The sequence below is a fragment of the Thrips palmi genome, unplaced genomic scaffold (assembly GCF_012932325.1).
Source record: "Thrips palmi isolate BJ-2018 unplaced genomic scaffold, TpBJ-2018v1 HiC_scaffold_5, whole genome shotgun sequence".
Lineage (NCBI taxonomy): Eukaryota > Metazoa > Arthropoda > Insecta > Thysanoptera > Thripidae > Thrips > Thrips palmi.
Genome location: NW_023144632.1, coordinates 8,120,678 through 8,139,978, shown reverse-complemented (window position 1 = coordinate 8,139,978; position 19,301 = coordinate 8,120,678). Strand labels below are relative to the sequence as shown.

General features: G+C 56.3%; 1 protein-coding gene across 6 annotated transcripts in view; it reads left to right on the top strand.

Moving 5' to 3' along the window:
• LOC117650665 (glutamate receptor ionotropic, NMDA 2B) overlaps positions 1 to 19,301 on the top strand; it is a 100,404-nt gene that overhangs the window by 14,982 nt on the left and 66,121 nt on the right. The window contains exon 1 of one of the 6 annotated variants that reach the window (XM_034394232.1): positions 15,454 to 15,614. The exons of 2 other annotated variants lie outside the window; for them this stretch is intronic. In XM_034394232.1, coding sequence (XP_034250123.1) covers positions 15,545 to 15,614 — 70 coding nt within the window. In that variant the 5' untranslated portion in view covers positions 15,454 to 15,544. Of the gene's footprint in view, positions 1 to 15,453; positions 15,615 to 19,301 lie in introns of those variants that run through there. 3 more of the 6 variants (XM_034394228.1, XM_034394230.1, XM_034394229.1) reach the window with 3 other exon arrangements.

Genomic DNA, 19,301 nt, shown 5'->3' with positions numbered 1-19,301 from the left:
GAGGGCGGAGGGCCCAGGCGCCTGGGGCCAAGGGCCGAAACGCTGTGGCGGCCGTGGCGGCCGTGGCGGCCGTGGCGCACTCCCTGCAGCTGGACCGCTCGCGTGGACAACGCGTCGTCGCCATGGCAACGTGGAGCTGGCCGTCGGAGCGTGCGCAGATCTTCCCTCGCGGTCCCCCGCGCCGCCCCCTCCCTGGCGCGCGGAAGGGCCGCGCGGGGCCGCGCAGGGCCAGGCAGGGCGCCGCCGCGTTGCGCCGCTGTGCCGCTTTCAGAGTTCGCCCGAACCCAGGCCCGTGAGCCCGCCGCGACGCTGCAGCCGCCGCCCCGAGCCGAGCCGCGTCGAGCCGAGCCGAGCCGGGCCGAGCCGGGCCGAGCCGAGCCGGGCCGAGCCGAGTCGGGGCGGAACGGAGCGCGAAACCGCCAGACGGACGCTGCGAGGGGCGTCGACGGCCACCCGACGGCCACCCCCAGCGACGCGCGGCCCGCCCAACTTCCTTTTAGTCCTCTGTCCCACTTCTCGCACCGTGCCGTGCCGTGCCGTGCCGTGCCGTGCCGCGCCGTGCCGCGCAACGCGTGTCGGTGACATCGAGCCACGGGTAAATCGCGTCGGAGTCAAGCCGCGCCACTCGACACGGCGCCCCAGGCAGGCCGGGCAGGCCGGGCACGGCGGGCCCATCCCGCCGTGTTTGAATTATGAATTCAATTTCATGTCAGCGCAGTGGCCCCATGTGTGCGAACGCCGTGCGTGAGCGCGTGGTGCGTGTGTGTTTGTGTGTGTGTGTGAGTGTCCTGTGCTCGCGCGGTATCGTGCGTGTGTGTGAATAGGTTTGTGTGTGGGGGGGGGGGGTCTGTCTCTGTGTGTGTGTGAAAGGCGGCGTGCGAGCGAGACCGCGATAAGCGTTGCCAGCAGGTGATGGATGCCACCAATACGCGAGGGCATGCACCGTCATGCTCTGTCACGGGCAAAGTCCGGAGTAATTGAGTGAACAGGAGGCGGGCGACCTTGGGGACCTTCGCGAGGAGAAGATAAAGTTGTGTCTGTGTGTGTGTGTGCGTGACTGTATGTATGCGTGCGTGTGTGCGTACCCGATTGAATCCGATATAGAAGCGTCCCTTTTTTGCTTTGATCTCTCTCAGCCGTCCTTTCTTCCATGCGTCCTGTATGTTTTTTGTTCTTTTTCCTCTGGCGCGCTGGCGTGCTATCCACCGATTGTGGCCGGGTTCCCGGAGAGTTCGGGGTAGGCCGGACAGGCCGGACAGGCCGCCAGCGTGTGACGAGGCAGGCCATCGGCAGTCCGGGCCGGGGGCCGCCGCGCCCCGCCTCGCGAGCTAGTTTTCTCGATTTCTCCACAAGGGCGGCCTGCACGGCCTGCAGAGAGATCTGGCCCCGCTGGGAGGGTGGGGGCGGAATGTAGGCGCGGACCCGCACGTCCTTTTTTGTTTGCTCGTTGGTCGGGGGTGGGGCTGGGGGTGGAAATAGGCTGCGTCGCACCGCCCCCACGGGCCGCCCCCCACGGGCCGCGGCCTTGCGCGCAACGCAACGTCCTTATGGCCGCCAATAAAACCAAAAGGTTGATTAAAAAGGAACGTGTGGGACTTGAACGGCCGGGAGGCCTGGGAGGAAGGCCTCGGAGCGCGCGGCCGGCTGCCTCGGAATTCCAGCCTGCCTGCAGTGAAGTTTGCAGTCTCCACACTTCAAGTGTGGCGTAGCTCGCAGAGCCCTTGTCCCTTCGCACGGTGCAAACCGGGAGAACTCCTCCCCTGGAGTGTGCAGACTTCGAACTCTTCACTTCCAAGTGCGGAGACTGAAAATTCCCCCACTGCGCTTTTAAGTGTGGAGCTCTTGACACTGGGTTCCGCGGTGCTGGCGACCAGGGCCGCGGCGTGGTGCGACACGGTGCCCCGACCGTCGTGCTTCATATTAGTCCGCCTTGCGGCGCCCAGGTGGAGTGGATTCGGCCGCCGCCTGCGGAAACAGTCCGTCCGCCGGCTCGCTCTTGCGACCGCACGTCGGCTAATGGAAACGGAGGCTGACACGGCGACAGACTCCCGGGCGAGCAGGGCGAGGCGGAAACAGAATCTCGCCCGGGGCACGCCACTGTCGGACGGCGGACGGAAAATAGAACCCTCCGCCGTCGCTGCAACAACATTTGCGCTGGTGGAACATTTACTCGTTCAGTGGGGCCCGCCCAGCCTCGCCGCGGATCTTAAATGGAAGGCGCGGCGCGTTTGGTTAATAACTCCTGCAGCCAAAACGGGCAAGAACAGAGCGCAGTGTAGGCGACTACCGCCATCGCGGGGTGGGTGCCACCGGACCGGGGAGTGACAACGAAGCCCCCCGAAACTTGGTCGTGCTCCGTTTTCGTGTACACTGAGAGTGAAAGAGTCGCCAGGACTCAAATTATGTGAGGTATACTTTGTCACCCCGAATTCTAGTGACAATCCTATCTTTGCTCCACTGGTAAAGCTGATAATTTGGCGGAGGGGGCCTGCTCCGCCCCAAATATGATGCTGATCAGAACTCTTTCATTCTCGGCGTCTAATGAAGGCTTTTGGGGCGATTTTCTTGGCACTACTAGCCGCAGGGCTGGGTCTGGCGGGGCCAGGTAGGGTGTGCTGGCTTCGGAGGCCACAAAAAAAGTGACGCTGCTGTAAAAAAAAATAGACCTGAATAGGACAACGGCAAAAAGCAGCGGACAGCCGAAGGCTGTATCGACCCGACTCTTGATATGTGGCCGACCTATTGTTGCCAACTACGTAGTGCTTTCGACCGGGGCTCCCCTTTTTTTTGCAGAGTGGTGGATGGTTTACGCGGCAGCACGTACGACATTGCATTCGGTTTCAGCGCGTTGCAGCCATTACACCCTAATGCCCCATGCGTAGCGCGGTCAGTCGGACGTGTGTGTGTGTGTGTGTGTGTGTTCAATTTTCTGAGTGCGGCGCGGCCGTACCGACGGACTTGATTTTCAAAGGCGCTTCGCCGAACCCGCCGAATCCGTCGCGTCGTCCATTGAAAGCTGGGCGATCGGTCCTGTCACCGCGTTCAGGGAAATGCTTTCTGGAGCACTCTCTAGTGAGCTCTTCCCCGTATTACGAACCAATGGCTCAGCAACGGCGCAGGCGAGGGAGTAAGGTCATCGGAAAGGGTTGCCCGAAACCGTCCAAATATCTCAGTCTCGTGATACATTGCTCAGCAAAAGCTCAGTGACTGGCTCGGCGTATTCTCGGTGGGAAATTGAGGGTGTGGTTGCAGGATCTTGCCAGGATGCTCGCCGAGACGCCGGCGCCTCGCCACGCCACGCGGCCTCAGCGCGGCGTCTCGTTCCACGCGGAACATGACGCCCGGGGATGACGCCGGCGAGTGCAGCTTTGTGGAACCTATCGGGTTGCGCCAAAGATTTATGCCGCGGTGTTGCCCCGCCCCGCCCGCCAGCGCTGTGATGCGATTCACTGTGGCTTACCGTGCGCTCAAGCACCGTGGCACCAACCTCGTGCTTTTGGGTTTATAAAAAGAAACCTTTTTTGTTTGCGATATTAGCCGGTTTTTGACCTCAATAGCCAGAGAATCCCGCAGAGAGTACCATTTCACAGTGGGCTAAAAGACCGGCGCAGGTGGTCAAAACTCTAGACGCGTTTGAGCTCCAGAGTCGCTAACAGAATATGTGGCCTCGTCCATGATGGATTGCTCTCCAAAAAGCGAGGAATCCATTTGGTGGGGTCGCACGTTCGGTTTGAGTCCCATTTAGCGCCTCTGGAGGTCAGAACGCGACCAGAATTTTGACCTCCTCCACCGGTCTTCTGGACCACTGTGGACCAGTCTGGACCACTTTCCGATTGTTTGTTGGCATTCACTAAACTAGGGGTACGCGCCGTTTTGTTTGGGCGCGTAGTAGGCGAGCGATGCGTCCGTATTCTTGTAGAAGATGGTGAAGAATATATGCAAAGTAAGGCCAATACAGGGTCAATGTGAGACTCAATTTTAAAAGTTTGGTCACAAATTGGTAAATTTTGGGGAAAGTAAAGGTCTGGGATGAAATTGGAAGTCATTTTCGTGATCAGCACACCAAAAACTGCAGGAAACTATGTAAAACTCGATGTAAAAAGTTTGGTCACAAATTGGTAAACTTTGGGAAAAGTAAAGGTCTGAGATGAAATTGGAAATCATTTTCGTGATCAGCACACCAAAAACTGCAGGAAACTATGTAAAACTCAATGTAAAAATTTTGGTCCGAAATTGGTCAATATTTGGAAAAGTAAAGGTCTGAGATGAAATTGGAAGTCATTTTCGTGCTCAGCACACCAAAAACTGCAGGAAACTATGTAAAACTCGATGTAAAAATTTTGGTCCGAAATTGGTTAATATTTGGAAAAGTAAGAGTCTGAGATGAAATTGGAAGTCATTTCCGTGATCAGCACACCAAAAACTGCAGGAAACTATGTAAAACTCGATGTAAAAATTTTGGTCCAAAATTGGTAAATATTTGGAAAAGTAAAGGTCTGGGATGAAATTGGAAGTCATTTTTGTGATCAGCACACCAAATACTGCAGGAAGCAATGAAACACCGAGGAAATTTTGGTCCTAAATCATGTATGTAATTCTAGTTGAAAGTATGGGTCTTCAGTTGTTAGGTTTTTTAAGAGCGTTTCCTGTTCATGGTGTCATGCCATGAACCCTGACCTTGTTACTCAGTCGAGTAACATTTAACAGCCAGCATTGAATTGCTTAATACGATTCACAAATACTTCAATTACCATTCGATATCTCCTTGTTACTGAACTTATGAATACGCAATGTTATTAGTAATACCTAAAAAGCCTTTCTCCCTTTTAGTTTAAACTAGTGGATTAAACTATATTGATTTATCTGCATTAATTAAAAAGAGACATATTTACAGGCAGGCTGATTTCAACTACTTTACGGAGAAGACCTTCTGTCAGATCCAATGAATTGTTTCATAGAATCCAATGTCGAGGCCACTTATTGCTAAACGCAAGTTTATCTTATTCATAATGATAGTCATGGTGTGTTATTTAATCTTTGAAACAGTTTAGCAAAAGTATTTACCTAACATTCTGAGTAAATTTAAAAAAAAAGCCAACTCAAACCATGGCCAACACAAATTACCAGTTGTCGCAGACAATGTATGATTAAGTTAAAAGAATCGTCTCATGAAATCATATGACCAAGTCAGCGAATCGTCTCATTGAATCTGATGTCAATGTCAAACCTTGAATGCGCTACACTCACTCATCATATGGTTTTCTTTAAGGTTAGTACTATAGTAAACTCACAGCATTGCAATGAAGCCTTTTCCCAGAATCAGTGCCAAGAGTCAGCAAAGACTATTTATTTTGGCAAGATTAGCATCTGGTTTGTACTCATAGAATGTATTAATATATTTTCTAACTGTTATTGAGCAAAGCAAACAACTAAAAAATATAGTGTCTGAGAATATAAATGGAAATACACTCACAAAGGTTAAAAAGACCAAATCATTCTTGCAATTATCAAACACACTCCACTGACTAAAACATTTCCCCTGTAGCGGGGGAGGGGAGGGGGTGGACGGACGGACGAAACGCGTAATAATTGTCACTTTCATTTTCCGTGTTTCACTGAGTTGACACTCCGGAGGGGTTTCAATCATTCTAAAATATCGAAAAACCATGACCGTACTCACTTCTAAGCCCTTCTGCTCTTTAGTTTGTTTTATTTGCCAATGTTTTGCCAGGTCCCGTATTTGAGAGTCGCGGCCGCAAGTATGAAAAATTGCTACGAGCTGCCTACCACTGCCAACCTAACCACGCTAAGAACCTAATTCAAAAAGATGTTTTGAATATTTCAAACAATAGTAATCGTGAATATAAGATAAACTCCCCCTGGGGGAGATTTAGGAGCCTTCCGGTGCGAAATTTTGAAACTATTTGTGCGGTAGTTGCTGAGAAACGTGAGTGAGTTACAGACAGACAGACAGACAGACGCACGACCAGTCACTTTTTGGTACCCCCAAACACGGCATGGGCTCGCTATCGCTCGCCAATAAACAGCATTTGACATCCCCATTTAAGTGATCCGAACTTTTCGTTTGTCAACTTCCAGGCGCTTTTTTAAAAAATAGGTTACGATGATAATCTTGACGTTACATGGATTTGCGTGTTGTGTTGCGTGGCTTCCAAGACGCGGCTTTCAAAGTTTGTTTGTGAAGGGGATTTTGGTTTCGCGTGAGAAAAACGGACGCCCTCCTCCTCCTCCTCCGCCTCCTCCTCCTCCTCCCTCCTCCTCCTCCTCCTCCTCCTCCTCCTCCTCCTCCTCCTCCTCCCCTCCTCCTCCTCCTCCTCCTCCTCCTCCTCCTCCTCCCTCCTCCTCCTCCTCCTCCTCCTCCTCCTCCTCCTCCTCCTCCTCCTCCTCCTCCTCCTCCTCCGCCTCCTCCTCCTCCTCCCTCCTCCTCCTCCTCCGCCTCCTCCTCCTCCTCCCTCCTCCTCCTCCTCCTCCTCCTCCCCCCTTTGCATTGGCCTCGGCTTGTCGGCCTTGGAAAACGGCGCGTTCGGCCTTTGTTTTTCACATCAACGATCTTGAAATAAAACGCCGCGGGTCAATTTGAGCTCGTTCGGCTCGCTGCCGCCGGCGTCATGGAGATTGATTTGCGGGCCAGGTGCCCGCAGTGGATTTGCCAGGAGGCCGGTGGAGGCGGTAAAAACCCCGGACGCGTTTCGAGCTCCAGGGCCGCTAAATGGAACTCGAACAGAATGTATGACCCCACCCATGGATTGCTCTCTGAACGAGGGATTCATTGGTGGGGTCACACTCTCGGTTCGAGTCCCATCCAGCAACTCTGGAGCTCAAAACGCGTCTAGAGTGTTGGCCACCTCCACCGGTGTTCTGGCTCACTGCGATGCCCACACCCGAAAAGCTAACGAGGCTCCGAAAGATTTTGTGGGAAATGCCCTCTCTGGCGAGTCCACCCGTTTTCTTTCCCCGCAGAAGTCAATTGTTGTTTTTGCTGCTTTTCAGGGGCATTCCTCTCCAAGTTCCTCCCTGCCCCTCTGTACGGCGGAGCGTAAGTGCACACTACCGGGCCCTCCCTCCCCCCCCTCTCTCTCTCTCTCTCTCTCGCACTTGGTGCGTGAATTTTGGCGAGGCCAGCTAGCGCCGGGACGTAGTAATTATTCCAAACGATTTTCTCCCTCTTGTGCCTCTACCTCGCTCTTCCTCCCCCATCGTCCTCGTACTCTTCTGCCACTTTCTTACCCTCCCTCCTACATCTTTTCGTCTACCGCCGCAGTCTTCTTGGTGTTGTTGTCACTGCTGAATTTTAATGTGGGGACTTAATCCTTACTTCATTTACCCCCTTTCCCCACGAGATTTGCCTAGCGAAATTAAAAGAAGGGCCACTGCGAAATGTGTGGGGCGCGTTTAATTCTGTTTGAAAGTGCTGCCCGTTTGCACAGCGCGGCAGCGCGGGCTAGGAGCGACAGGGATCGCCTCTCGTGCTGTTGACACAATGGCACGGCAAATGGTGTCCGTGCCAGGAGGTGTCTGTGACAGAGGGGCTGCTGCCTACTCTGTGAAGGACAAGAGTACTCGCAAAATTGCGTGATAAAGTATACATCACCCAAAACGTTTGTGGTATTAAGGCCCTTTCAATCTCAGTGTTGCTTATGACAACACCAAAAAAACCCAGAAAAAGGCTAGGTGGGGGAACCTGAGAGTGCATAGCCTGACTGGCAGAACGGCAGCCGCGAGAGCGTGAGGCTTTGCGGCCAAAGTCGATCGAAGTCTTCTTGTGTGCTGCCAAGTCCCGTCCGCGCTGAGTGCTTTTGAAGAGTAGCCGCGCTGCGCTGATGCGATGCACGTGAGAGGCTTCGTTATGCTGCGAGTGCTGCTTAGCAGCGTGACGCGCAGGTGTGTGTGTGTGTGTGTGAGACAGAAAGAAAGAGAGAGAGAGAGAGAGAGAGAGAGAGAGAGAGAGAGAGAGAGAGAAAGGGGGGAATAATTAACGTTGTGCCGCGGATAGCGGGTAATGCAGCCGCGGACCGCAGACGGCGCCGCGCACGGTGCAAATAGACCTCGGCTGCTTCGCTGGATTGCATTCTCGATTTCAAGTTGACTTAACTCATCTCGTGTGGGAGGCCGTTCCCACACTTTCAAAACCTTAAAAGAAAAAGGTTCCGCGAAGAAAATTGGCTTGTTGCAAAGTATTTGGTCCATACACGAGCTTACAAAGAAGGTACTTGGTAATTTTCGAACTATTTTCTTAGCATAATAGACTCATAAATCGTTTGTACCTGACATATGCTCAAAAAGCTCCGGGGCACGGGGAAATCCTCCACCAGCTGCGCTCACATCCTCTCTGTTGCGTGCTTGGCAATTTAATCATTGATGAGAGGTTCTCATTGGCACACCCCTCGGCCGCCATTGCTGGGTGGCCGTGCGTCTGAAAAGTCACACCGCGTATTGGATCGTTTCGCATGACTCTCGCCGGAGAGGTTACGGGGTGTCTGGGGAACGGATTATGGAAGCAATTCAGAAGGGTCTTTCTTTCAAAGGACGTCTTCCTTAATGAAACATAGTATTTCATGAAGTGCTGAAGAGTCTCAGCTTCGCCAGTGTCGCGGCTGATTCGTGCGGTAATCGATCTGCAGTAGTGCTGTGGTGGGTCCCGGTGGGTTCCGGTGGGCGTCTCGGTCTTGGCGGGGCCCTCCCCGGGGCAGGCTGGGGTGATTGCCGATCAGGCTGAAGCGGGCCGGGCCAAATGAGACATTCCACTCCACTGGTGCCGAAAATAAAGGCCATCTCTCCGTCGCTCAGATGGAAGGTGAAAATTCTTTTGTCTTTGGTGCAGCAGCCGTCTTTTCTGTGACTGGATAAAGATAAGAAAACGACAGACTAAGAATAACAATAATCAGCCACTTGAACGGATAAGACGGCGCATCGTTGGCGTCGATAAAAAGGGGAAAACGAAGAAAAGAAATGAAAACTTTGGTCTTGAAAGAAAGTAAGGCATTCGCGCAGCCTTTCGTTCGACCAGTGCTTTCTCAACGGGCAATAGTTTGTGGGGGATCCGTGGTTGGGACGTCGCCGTCGCGCCACTGCCAAATCTCTTTCTCAGGGGATGCAAGGTCGGGCTGACCCTTTTACTCCCCCATATCTCTCTCTCTCTCTCTCTCTCTCTCTCTCTCTCTCTCTCTCTCTCTCTCTCTCTCTCTCTCTCTCTCTCTCTGGTTTGGTGGTACAAATCGCTCTGCCGTTATTCCCCCTGATCCCTCTCGAGCGGCGCCAATGCATTGGGCCAGCCAAGCTACGAATATCCAAGGACCCTTCCCCCTTCCCCCCCTCCCTTCCCCAACTTAAGGTGAAAGCGACCGCCCCCCACCCACCTTACACACACACACACAAACACACACACACAGACACACACACGCACGCAGGGTAGTGGCGTCTACCTCTCTCCGTATCCGACTGATCTATCAGCTGAGTGGTGTTTGGTTGGGCCCGGCGGCGGCATGCCCTCATATCCCCTGCTTCCCGAGGATTTCTTTTGTTTATCTTATTCTACGCCCGCTCGGTCCTTGTTTGCGAGGGCACTGGCTAGCGGAATCGAAGAATTATTTCGAGTCAACAGTGTTGTCGTCCAAGCGGCGTCCGCGCGCGCGCGCCTTGGTGACATGTGCCGCGGCCCCGACACCGAGGCCGCGTGATGTTAACTCAAGCGGCAAAATCTAAAAAAAAAAAAAAAGAGAGAGAGAGAGAGAGAGAGAGAGAAGAAAAAACAATGAAACTTATTTTTTTTAAAAATGGACCGCGGGAAGTTTGTTTTTTATTCGTCAACTTGAGGGCCGCGTCCTCATTGCCGCCTGTGAGTTGAAAAGACTTGTGATGACGTCACTCTTCCGCTTCATCACCCACTTCCGTCTCCAGTTAACGCTTTTCCCGTCCGCCGGGAAGGGGGAATACATTTGCCTCCGCCAAGTGGTGGGTGGCTCGCCTTCCTTCCCCCTCTTCTTCTTCTTCTTCTTCTTCTTCTTCTTCTTCTTCTTCTTCTTCTTCTTCTTCTTCTTCTTCTTCTTCTTCTTCTTCTTCTTCTCCTTCTTCCCCCCGGCGCCGCAGCGTTGTCGCGTAGTCGGCTGCTTGACGCGACGCCCATACTTTACGGCCCGCTGACCGTTTTGAATGTTGGGGTCCTGGCGAGTCCTGGGAGGGGCGGAGGTCCTCCTCCTTTCCTGGAGGGCGAGAGGGGAGACGGCGGGGTGGTGCCAGAGGGCTGCACATGACCGACACTTTTCCGGCGGCGTTGCGCTCGGCGGCCAAGGCGGCGGGGAGGCGAGACGTCAACCCCATTCCGTGTTGGCCCCGGCTGCCGCCCCTCCCCCCTCCCTTCTCGCCTCCTGTTTTTGCTCTTCATTTGGCCTGCCACCTCCACGAGGCATCGTCCTAACAGGGCTGGATTGGACCAGGCTGCCACCTCAGAAGGGGATAATTTTCCTTCGATGCACCAGTAGTGCCGACAGCGTCGCTAAAGCTCAGGCTGAGCCCGAGGGGGTATGCACTCGCGTAATAGTCGGTTCACTCTATCTGTAATAGCACGCGTAATAATACGCGTAATAGACGCGTAATAGCCGAAATTGTCAAAATTTTATCAATTTTGGTGTGTTTTAGGCCGTTTTAAGCTAAATTCCGATTAATTTGTGGCGTAATAGAGCGTAATAGCGTAATAGTCGGTACACAGGTTCAGAGAGCGCATACCCCCTCGGCTGAGCCACTCATTGGAAGCATAACACAACCCGAAAAGCAATCATTTCAACGCTGGGTACGCTGTGGGAATTTTCGTTTACTTATGTGGCAGCGCTGGGGCGGGACATGTGCGCAGGACCTCCGCCCCGCAGGCCGAAAGAGTGTCTGCGCTGTGGCGCTGTCTCTCTCGCACGCACGCTCTCACGGTGCGTCCGCAAAGGGGAAGAGAGAGGATCCGCACTGTTCGGACTGGGCCTGCTGGGTGCTGGGGCCTGGGTGTAGTGATCGAGATTGGGCGGGCGGTCACCGCCCGACGGAAAGCAGACTGCAGCGCCGCACCCCGGCGAGCTTCGGACACTCTAAAACCGAACAGCCGAAGGTGTCTCCGGTTCGACTCCGGTTCGCGCCTAAACGGCCTCCTCCACCCGCACCTCACCCCTTCACCTTGTGCTAGACCCGAGAGGTGCTGCCATCTAGGTGGCAAAACGCCGGTCGGGCGCACGGGTAACCGGCCGCCCGGACTGAAATCTCGGGCCGGGCGGCCGCCCCGCCCGACGAGCGTTTGGGCGGGCTGGGCGGCCGCCCGGCCGGCAAAGACGTCGGGCGCGCCATGGCGTCGCCGCCCGCCCAATCACGAACACTACCTGGGTGGGGCTGGGTGGGGCTTGGTGGGGCTGGGTGGGGCGTCCACACCGTGACATTGAAAGTAACGCCATGGCGGTGGGCGGCGGGCCTAGAGGCGGGCCTAGAGCCGCCATCTGGCGCACTGCCGCACTGCAGGCCCACCCCGCGGGCACCCGACTTGGCCTCAACTTTCCTCCACATTTGGACGCATGGAGTTTGAAGTCGGCACACTGCAAAATTGGAGTAGCTCACAAACCCTTATGTCTTGGCATGCACGGCAAAAACAGTGTCCGGGCCCACACTGGAAAAATGACCTGCTTTCCCAGGGTGCGCCCGGGAAACCCGGACACTGTTTTTGCCGTGTGGTGCGGACGTCGACACCTCCCCAGGAAGACTCGACTATCTTCGCGCGCCCGATAGAGACTCGACTATCTCCACGAGCCCGATAGACACTCGACTATCTTCGCGAGCCCGATAGACACTCGACTATCTCAGTTTTTACATATATTGTCTCATAAATCAATATGAATTCTACAAGTAGTTTTCCTTTTGATGGCACTTATCAGATACATACTAAGAGATGATTGTACTGCGCTCAAATTAATTACTAGAGTGAGAATCATCTCAAAAAGCGCAATCTGAAAAATAAAGTGAGGTTATGGTCGTTTGTTTTTACGGCAATTACAACCAAACTATAGTTTTTTGCGAACAAAAAACTAAAGGAATTTCATCTCCTATATATTTTCAAACCTTTGAGACAACTCCGCGACTACAATCTCCTTGTATTTTGTTTTAATCGAGCTCGTTCTCAATTCTGCGTGTTCTAACTTTTAGCTCAATATTTTTGTGTGTTGTTGTGTACTTACGTGAATAAATCATATGCCGTCGTGTTCGGAAAAGACTGGACTTTGCGATGAATACCTCGGACATTACCACACATGATTATCTAATTGTTCCGAAGAATCTAAAGTTTCCTTTGCTAGCTTTTTGAGGCGACCTGATTTGAGATAGTCGAGTGTCTATCGGGCTCGCGAAGATAGTCGAGTGTCTATCGGGCTCGTGGAGATAGTCGAGTGTCTATTGGGCGCGCGAAGATAGTCGAGTCTTCCTGGGAGGTGTCGAGTAAACTCCACACTTGAAGAGTGGAGCCTGCAAACCCTGCGCTTTCAAGTGCGGATACTTCAAGTTCCGCTCCGCCGCATTTTCAAGTGCGGCGTTTCTGCGCACTTTGTGCCACAGTGTGCCGCCTCTTCCGCACGGCGGGGCCGACGCGGAGCGCGAAGTCCTTCGAAGGAGCTGATGAGTTCGCGGGCCTCGCCGACAGCTGCTGTGTACGTGTGTCACGGTGACAAATAGGGCGCACGGACACGGCGAGAAAGGACGCGCGCGAAAAGCAAAAACAGCAATGGCGATAAAGAAAACGCGGGATAAGCGCCACACAAAGACGCGTCCAAATTTGTTTTTATTCGATTTTTTTTTCCAAGCCGCTGTCAGAAAGTTGAGATATATGTATATCGCTGGCTGGATAATGGTCTCTAATCACCCGGCACACCTTTCCCAGCCCGCCGCGCCGAGGGAAAGGGAAATTAAGACGGGCTCCCCGGCCCCGGCCTACAGTGTGGCGGCGACCCGCGGCGGCGGTGGAGTCGGTGTGGGGGAGAGGCTGGTCCTAATAAATGTCAGCGGCCACAGAAGTTTGTCTTGGGAAGAAAATGAGTTTTGGCGGCGCGTGAGAGCATTGGTAATGATTATCTACGACTTTCTCTGTCTCTGTCTGTCTGTCTGTCCGTCTGGCTCTTTCTGTCTGTCTGCGCGAACGCTGCATTTCCCTCTCTTCCGCATTCCAAGTGCACGGTTACACAGTGCCCGCCAGGCCTGCACCCACTTCTTCGCATTCAGCTGCCGTCTGATTCCGAAGGACGATTTCGTCGCTCCGTCTCTCTCGCACTCACGGGGCGCTCCCACGAGTGCGAGAGAGACAGAGCGACGAAACGATCCCTCGGAATTAGGCTGCTGGTCTCACTCCGAGTCACTTGATAAGCCCTTCCCCCCCCCCCCGCCCCTTTTCCCCGGGCTGCCTAGCAGGCAGGCGGCGTGCACGACTCATCCGTGGCCGCTGCCCCCGCTCCCCCCTCCTATCCGGGCGACGACGTGTTCAATTAATGCGCGCCCCTTCGGCCTTGCTAATTGATTTAATTAAACATTGAGTGATGCACCCGTCGGCCATCGAAGCGCTGCCCCAGTCCGGGCGCTCGGCTCGGGGCGGAGCGGGGCGGCGGGTGCTCCGTCATCGTCGTCGCAGTGTCTCGCCGAGAGCGCCTTGCGAGGCAGGCAGGCCCGCCGCGCACGCCTGCGCCCGGATGGCCTATCGCCCTGTCCGCGGGCGCTCGGCCCGGACACTGTGAAACCAAGAGTGAGCGGAAACTCTCCTTTCTTAGACGTGAGGGGTTTTGCAGTCTCCATACGCTTCGAGTGGAGTAGCGCACAGAGCTCCCTACCTCCTGACATGGCGAGGGGAACTCCTTCGCTTGCAGTGTAGAGGCTGCGAACTTCAGCACTTCCAAGTGTCGAGACTGCAAATTTTCACACCTCTGCATTACAAATGAGAAGTTGTGATGGAGTCGGATGGAGTGCTCCACACTTGATCTTACAGTGAAGCCAGCCTGCCTGCCTCAATCGTGCCTGCCGCAAGCTTACCGCAAGCCTGCCCCAAGCCTGCCCCAAGCCTGCCCCAAGCCTGCCCCAAGCCTGCCCCAAGCCTGCCCTAACCGAGCAACAAGCTCATTCCCAGCAGCGCGTCTTGCTCTGTCTCGCCGTAGCGCGCCATGCATATCGACGCCAAGTGGAGGCGCAGCTTCCCCCAAAGTTTCTTCGTGTTGCCAAATTTCCGTTTCCGGGAGCAGAGCGCGGCATGCCGAGGAGCGGCAGTCGCCGGTTATGTTGTTACAGTGGCGCCGCGCCCGCTTCCCCGCCGCCGCCTTCGCGGCCCCTTCTGGTGATCGCCTCCCTCCCCTTATTTTCGGTCCCTCGGTGGGGGAGGGGGAGGGGGAGGGGTCGCGGAGGCATGATTTGGAAAGCAATGATGGTGCGCCCACGGCGGCCTCCCCGCGGCGGCAGTTCTTCGCTCTCAATCCACGACCCCCTACCCCTATCCTCTTCCCCCACCTCCCCTCCCCTCCCTTGTCGAGTTATTAATACAGTCTGGTGATCGGCGGCCCGGCTCGCGGCGACGACGGGGGAGCCTTTGATGAAAAGCACACCTGGGCGCGTCTAATTACGTGTCCGCCATCGTCTGGGCGTGTCTGTTTCTCGTCTGGCCGTCTGTGTGTGTGTGTGTGTGTGTGTGTGTGTGTGTGTGTGTGTGTGTGTGTGTGAGAGAGAGAGAGAGAGAGAGAGAGAGAGAGAGAGAGAGAGAGAGAGAGAGAGAGAGAGTTTGCGTGTCTGGCTATGCGTGTGTGCGGTGTGTGTCTGTGTGTTTGGGGAGGGGGGGGGAGTCCTGAGACCATTTCCCCGATTGTTTGGAAAGGCGCGAAGTGAAGAGCCTTGCCCCCTCCTGGGATGGACCAGGCCCTGCCTGCCCCGGCCGTGCACGGCGGCCACAGTCCGCTCACCGTGTCCGCCTTGCAGGGCCTGCCGTGCTGCCTCGCGCCTCGACGGCCTCCTCGCGGATGCGCGGCCACAGTGGCGCTGCTCTGCGCTGCGGGTGCGCCGATGCCGCAGGATGAGTGAGTGGCGCCCACCGACGTCAAGGTCGCCGCCCAGGTCGTCGTCAAGGTCGTCGCCAAGGTCGTCGTCGTCCAGGCGGTCCTCGAGGTCGTCGCCGCGGTCCGGGGGCCCCTGATGCCGTACTATGCGTCTCCACGGCGAGGTGGCCACGACATGCCTCCTGCTGCTGCTCTGCACGCTGGCGGCCGCGCTGGCCAGCCCCGCGCCCCTGTCGTCGTCGGCGTCCTGGCGCCAGCCGACGGGCAGCGGTGCGCCGGGCGGCGGCACGACGCGCGGGGCCGGGTACGGTCTGACGGGCCGCCCCCGCGAAGAAGAGGCCGCGGCGCCGCCGACGCCTCGCAACCTCACCATCGGCCTGCTCGTGCCGCACACCAACTTCGGCGTGCGCGAGTACATCCGGGCCGTGAACCAGGCCGTGGGCGGGCTGTCGCGCTCCAGGGGCACGACGCGGCGCTTCGACTTCATGAAGAAGTACAACTTCACGCAGGCCAACGTGCACTCGAGCTTCATGACGCTCACGCCGGCGCCTAAAGGTAAGCAAATGCTGTTAGCGCTAACGAACTCGGTGCGTTGAGTAGTTTAAAGCGGACCCTTCCGCGCCGTTCCCTGCCCTGCCGATCCCTGCCAAGCCCGGTCACGCCCTGCCGAGCCCCACCACGCCGTGCCAGGCCCCGCCTAGCCCCGCCGACCCCCAGAGGGCCCTCCCAGGACGAATTTGCGCTGCGACCCGGCTCGGCTCCATGTGGGGTGTGTACGATGTCGTGACCCTTGCTGTGGGTAGGGGTGGGAATTATCTTACCGTAAGGGTGTTTACAGCGTATGTGTCACTGTCCTGAGCCCTCCCCCTGCCCCTCCCCGGCCGTGCCTGTCCCCGCTCAGCTCTCTCGGGCCGGGGCTCGGGGCCTCAGGCTTTTGGGCTCTAGTCAAACATGCCCCCCCCCCCCCCCGCGCTCGGTGACTCGCTTCTGGTCAAACTTCGTGAAACTATTAGGCACGGATGAAATGCGCGCTGTGTGGCGGGGCGCGGTCGCAGGGCCGCCGCAGGCCGAGGGCGCCGGACGGGTCCCCATGTGGTCGCAACGGCATCGAGCCGTGCCCGCAGGCCACGGCCAGGAACAAGCTGAACGCCAAACATCCCGTATCTTGGATACAGATGGAAAAGCATTTTCGCGTACATATTGACTGTAAGGCGTCTGAGGATAAGCCCCTAGGAAATTGAACAGTATTCGGGAAGAGCTTTCCGGGGCGTGGACCGAACTATCATGCCGAATTTGAAAGCTTCCTCGCCCACGTAGGAAGGCAAAAATCGAGGCAAAAATCCATACTGTGCCCCTGTAAGTAGGCAAGAAGTGCCTTGCCGCAGCCCAAGAGCCGCCGCCGCACCCGCCACTGAGTCGCCCCGCCGCGACGCGAACCCGGAGTTCAGTTGCCGACGAACTTGGACGAGGCCATCGCGTTAAGCGGCATGCTGCGCGGCTTGGCTGGCCCGGGCTGGCCCCCTCGCAGCGCACGTGTGCTGCCACCCTGCGGCACCCCGAGGCGCCCTGCGGCGACACATGGGGGTTCCATTTCGCATAGGGGTGCCCCTTACTTTGCCGGCCTGTGTCTCCCTTGCACCTGTGCTGCCGAGCCACAGGCTTAGTGTCGGACGGGCATGCACCGAATAGTGTGTGACGCAAAGTCCTTGCGGAGGGAAGTGTTTCCAGCCGGGGGACGCCGAGTCTCGCACACAACCGAGCGTCAGACTTAGAGTGTCGCACCCATTGAGACGTATCACACACGCGCGCCCCACACTGCCAGGCACGCGACATGATTTTATCAAACAAACCGTCCACAGAGTCGTGAATTTAGGAGCATAATCGGCGTGAACTACGAGAATCTTCGTGAGCTGGGATTAATTCTTACAGTGTAGGTTTAGTGCGGGTGGAGCAGTTTGTAACAGAATCAGGAATCTTCACCCTCTTCTCAATCGAAACCGCACCGGTCGTCACAACCGAGTCGATTGAAAATCAATGATGGATTGCACACACATTCCTTCAGGATCCCCGTTGCGTAACGGTCGTCTGCCTGCCCCTGTTATGAACTGCCCGCTAGCTGCCCCGCCTCCCGTACATCGTAATCCCTGACCGTGTTCCAGGCACGTGAGGGGCGCGGCAATGCCGGCCATCACGCTTTTGTCATGTCGCCGTTTCTCCTGTTTCCACGGATCCGCTCAGTGAAAGCCCCCGGTCATGCCTCGGTGCCCTTACGTGGCTGCTTCGGCGGGTCGCAGTCGCAGGGGGCTCGGCAGCACTGCTCTGCATGGCTTCACGGTGGAGGGGGCGGCTGTGTTTCCTCCCTGGCTTCCAACCCAGGTGGCCTTTCCTCTTTGCCTGACACACTGCTTTTCCTCCGCGTCTCGCTGGAGCCGTGCGTCTCACTTTTGCAGTGTGCAGCCCGCGGGCCTTGCCTCGCAAGCGAAAGAGCCAAAACAACAACAACCAGTGCAGTGTTCCTCTCAGAAAAAAATGCCGAGTATTTCATAATCGATTGCGTCCTGTTCATTGTGTGCACCGGGTTGATTAAGTTCGGCTCGGTCAGGTTTCACGGAACCATTGATTGCACCTGGCTTTGGGCCAAGCGTCCCCTGTCGCCTGCTCCTGCCTCTGGGCCCCTGACCCCTGACCCCCCCTCCCCCCCTGCCACCTGCCTCAGAGCCTCAATACGGCAAGCAGAGCACTGAAGCGTGGCTCCGGAGCTGAGAAGAGCGTCAAGGGACGAAGCTCCAGACGATCTGTCAATCTGCTCGACCCTGCGGCCTTCCCAAGCATGCATCTTGAGCAGCGTTGGTTGTCCCCTTCGTTGTCCTTCGTTTTCACACACTGCACGAGAACAGTCGCGTAGCGCCCAACATGAAGCGTGTGGCCTGAGGGAGTACCTCGTAGAAACCAAAAACGGCCTCGTAGAAGTCAAACGGGACTCGTGGAAGTTCTTTTTGAGTGGCTCCCATCCCAAGAACCTTTATTGTTTTCGGTCTGGCGCTTGTTCTTTTTTTTCCTTTCTGCTGGGAGTACTATGGAATGGTCGCCCCCCTTGGATGGCCCCCGAACGTGCTCCGCGTTTTTGGCCGCCGCCCCCGGCCGAGCCCCCAGGTCCTGGGGCCCATGACGCCAGGACGACTGCCGATTGACAGCGAAGGATGGCGGTCGCGACCGACAATAAATCCGGGTCGGGGATTGTGGATCTGGCGGCTGGGGCGCAAAGTGGCGCGATGACACTGTAACACCGAGAAGTCCGTGGGTGGAATGCGGAGGGTAGGAGTTTGCAGTCCGTGCACATAGAAGGGCAGGGTATGCGGTCTCCACACTCCAAGTGTGAAGTTCTTCACGTCTAGACGGGTTGTGTGGAGACGTCCGGGTGCGGAGAATTCCTCCACACCAAGAAGTGGGAAGTTCCCCACACTTCTGCAGTGGTGCACACTGATCGGCCTTCGCACAACTTCTGTCCGCGGCCTTACCCAATTTCGCGCGCGCGTGCGGCGACGCCACGAACCGGGAAAGGAACCCGTGCTGGTCGTGTTAAAGGCTGCGGCGTGGCTCGGCTCGGCGGGGCGAGACCGCGGTCGAACTCCGGCCCCCCACAACAGCAGCAGCGCTCCGTCGCAGAGAGACGAGATCGGCCCCGTGCTCGCTGCGTGTGAAACTCGCTGTGAAACCACTTGGCGGGGGCCATGGCCATGCAGCGGCGCGCCAGCCGGACTCGAGGGTCCAGGGCGTTCAGGGGGTGGGGTCGCAACAGTTGCCCGCCCTTTGGACTTATCTCCTTTCATGCCCCGCCTCGGGATCGCTCGGCCACACTTCATTCTGAAGGGCCGCCATCTCAAAGTTGTCAGAGAGTCGCGCGGCCACTGCGTCCAATCTAGCAGGGGTCAAAGCCTTCCCCCAACGTCAAAATTTGGTCATAATTCTCACTCTTTAGTTCAGCGGCCGTTGGGCATAAGGACGTAAGTCACATGGAAAACCCATTGAAAATAGGTTGTTCTGTCCGATGACCACTCAGTTGTCAGTGGCCTTCCGTTGTTGGGCACTGTTTGGCGTGTGTGGTATGTGTGTGTGTGTGTGGGGGGAGGGGGTTACCCCTTTTGCCTTCTCCTGACCCCCTTCCTTCGCCTCCGCCCCGCTCTGCCCTGGCATGCTCCGGCAGCCGTCGAGTCGGCAAGGCCGGAGGTCGAACCTCGTTGG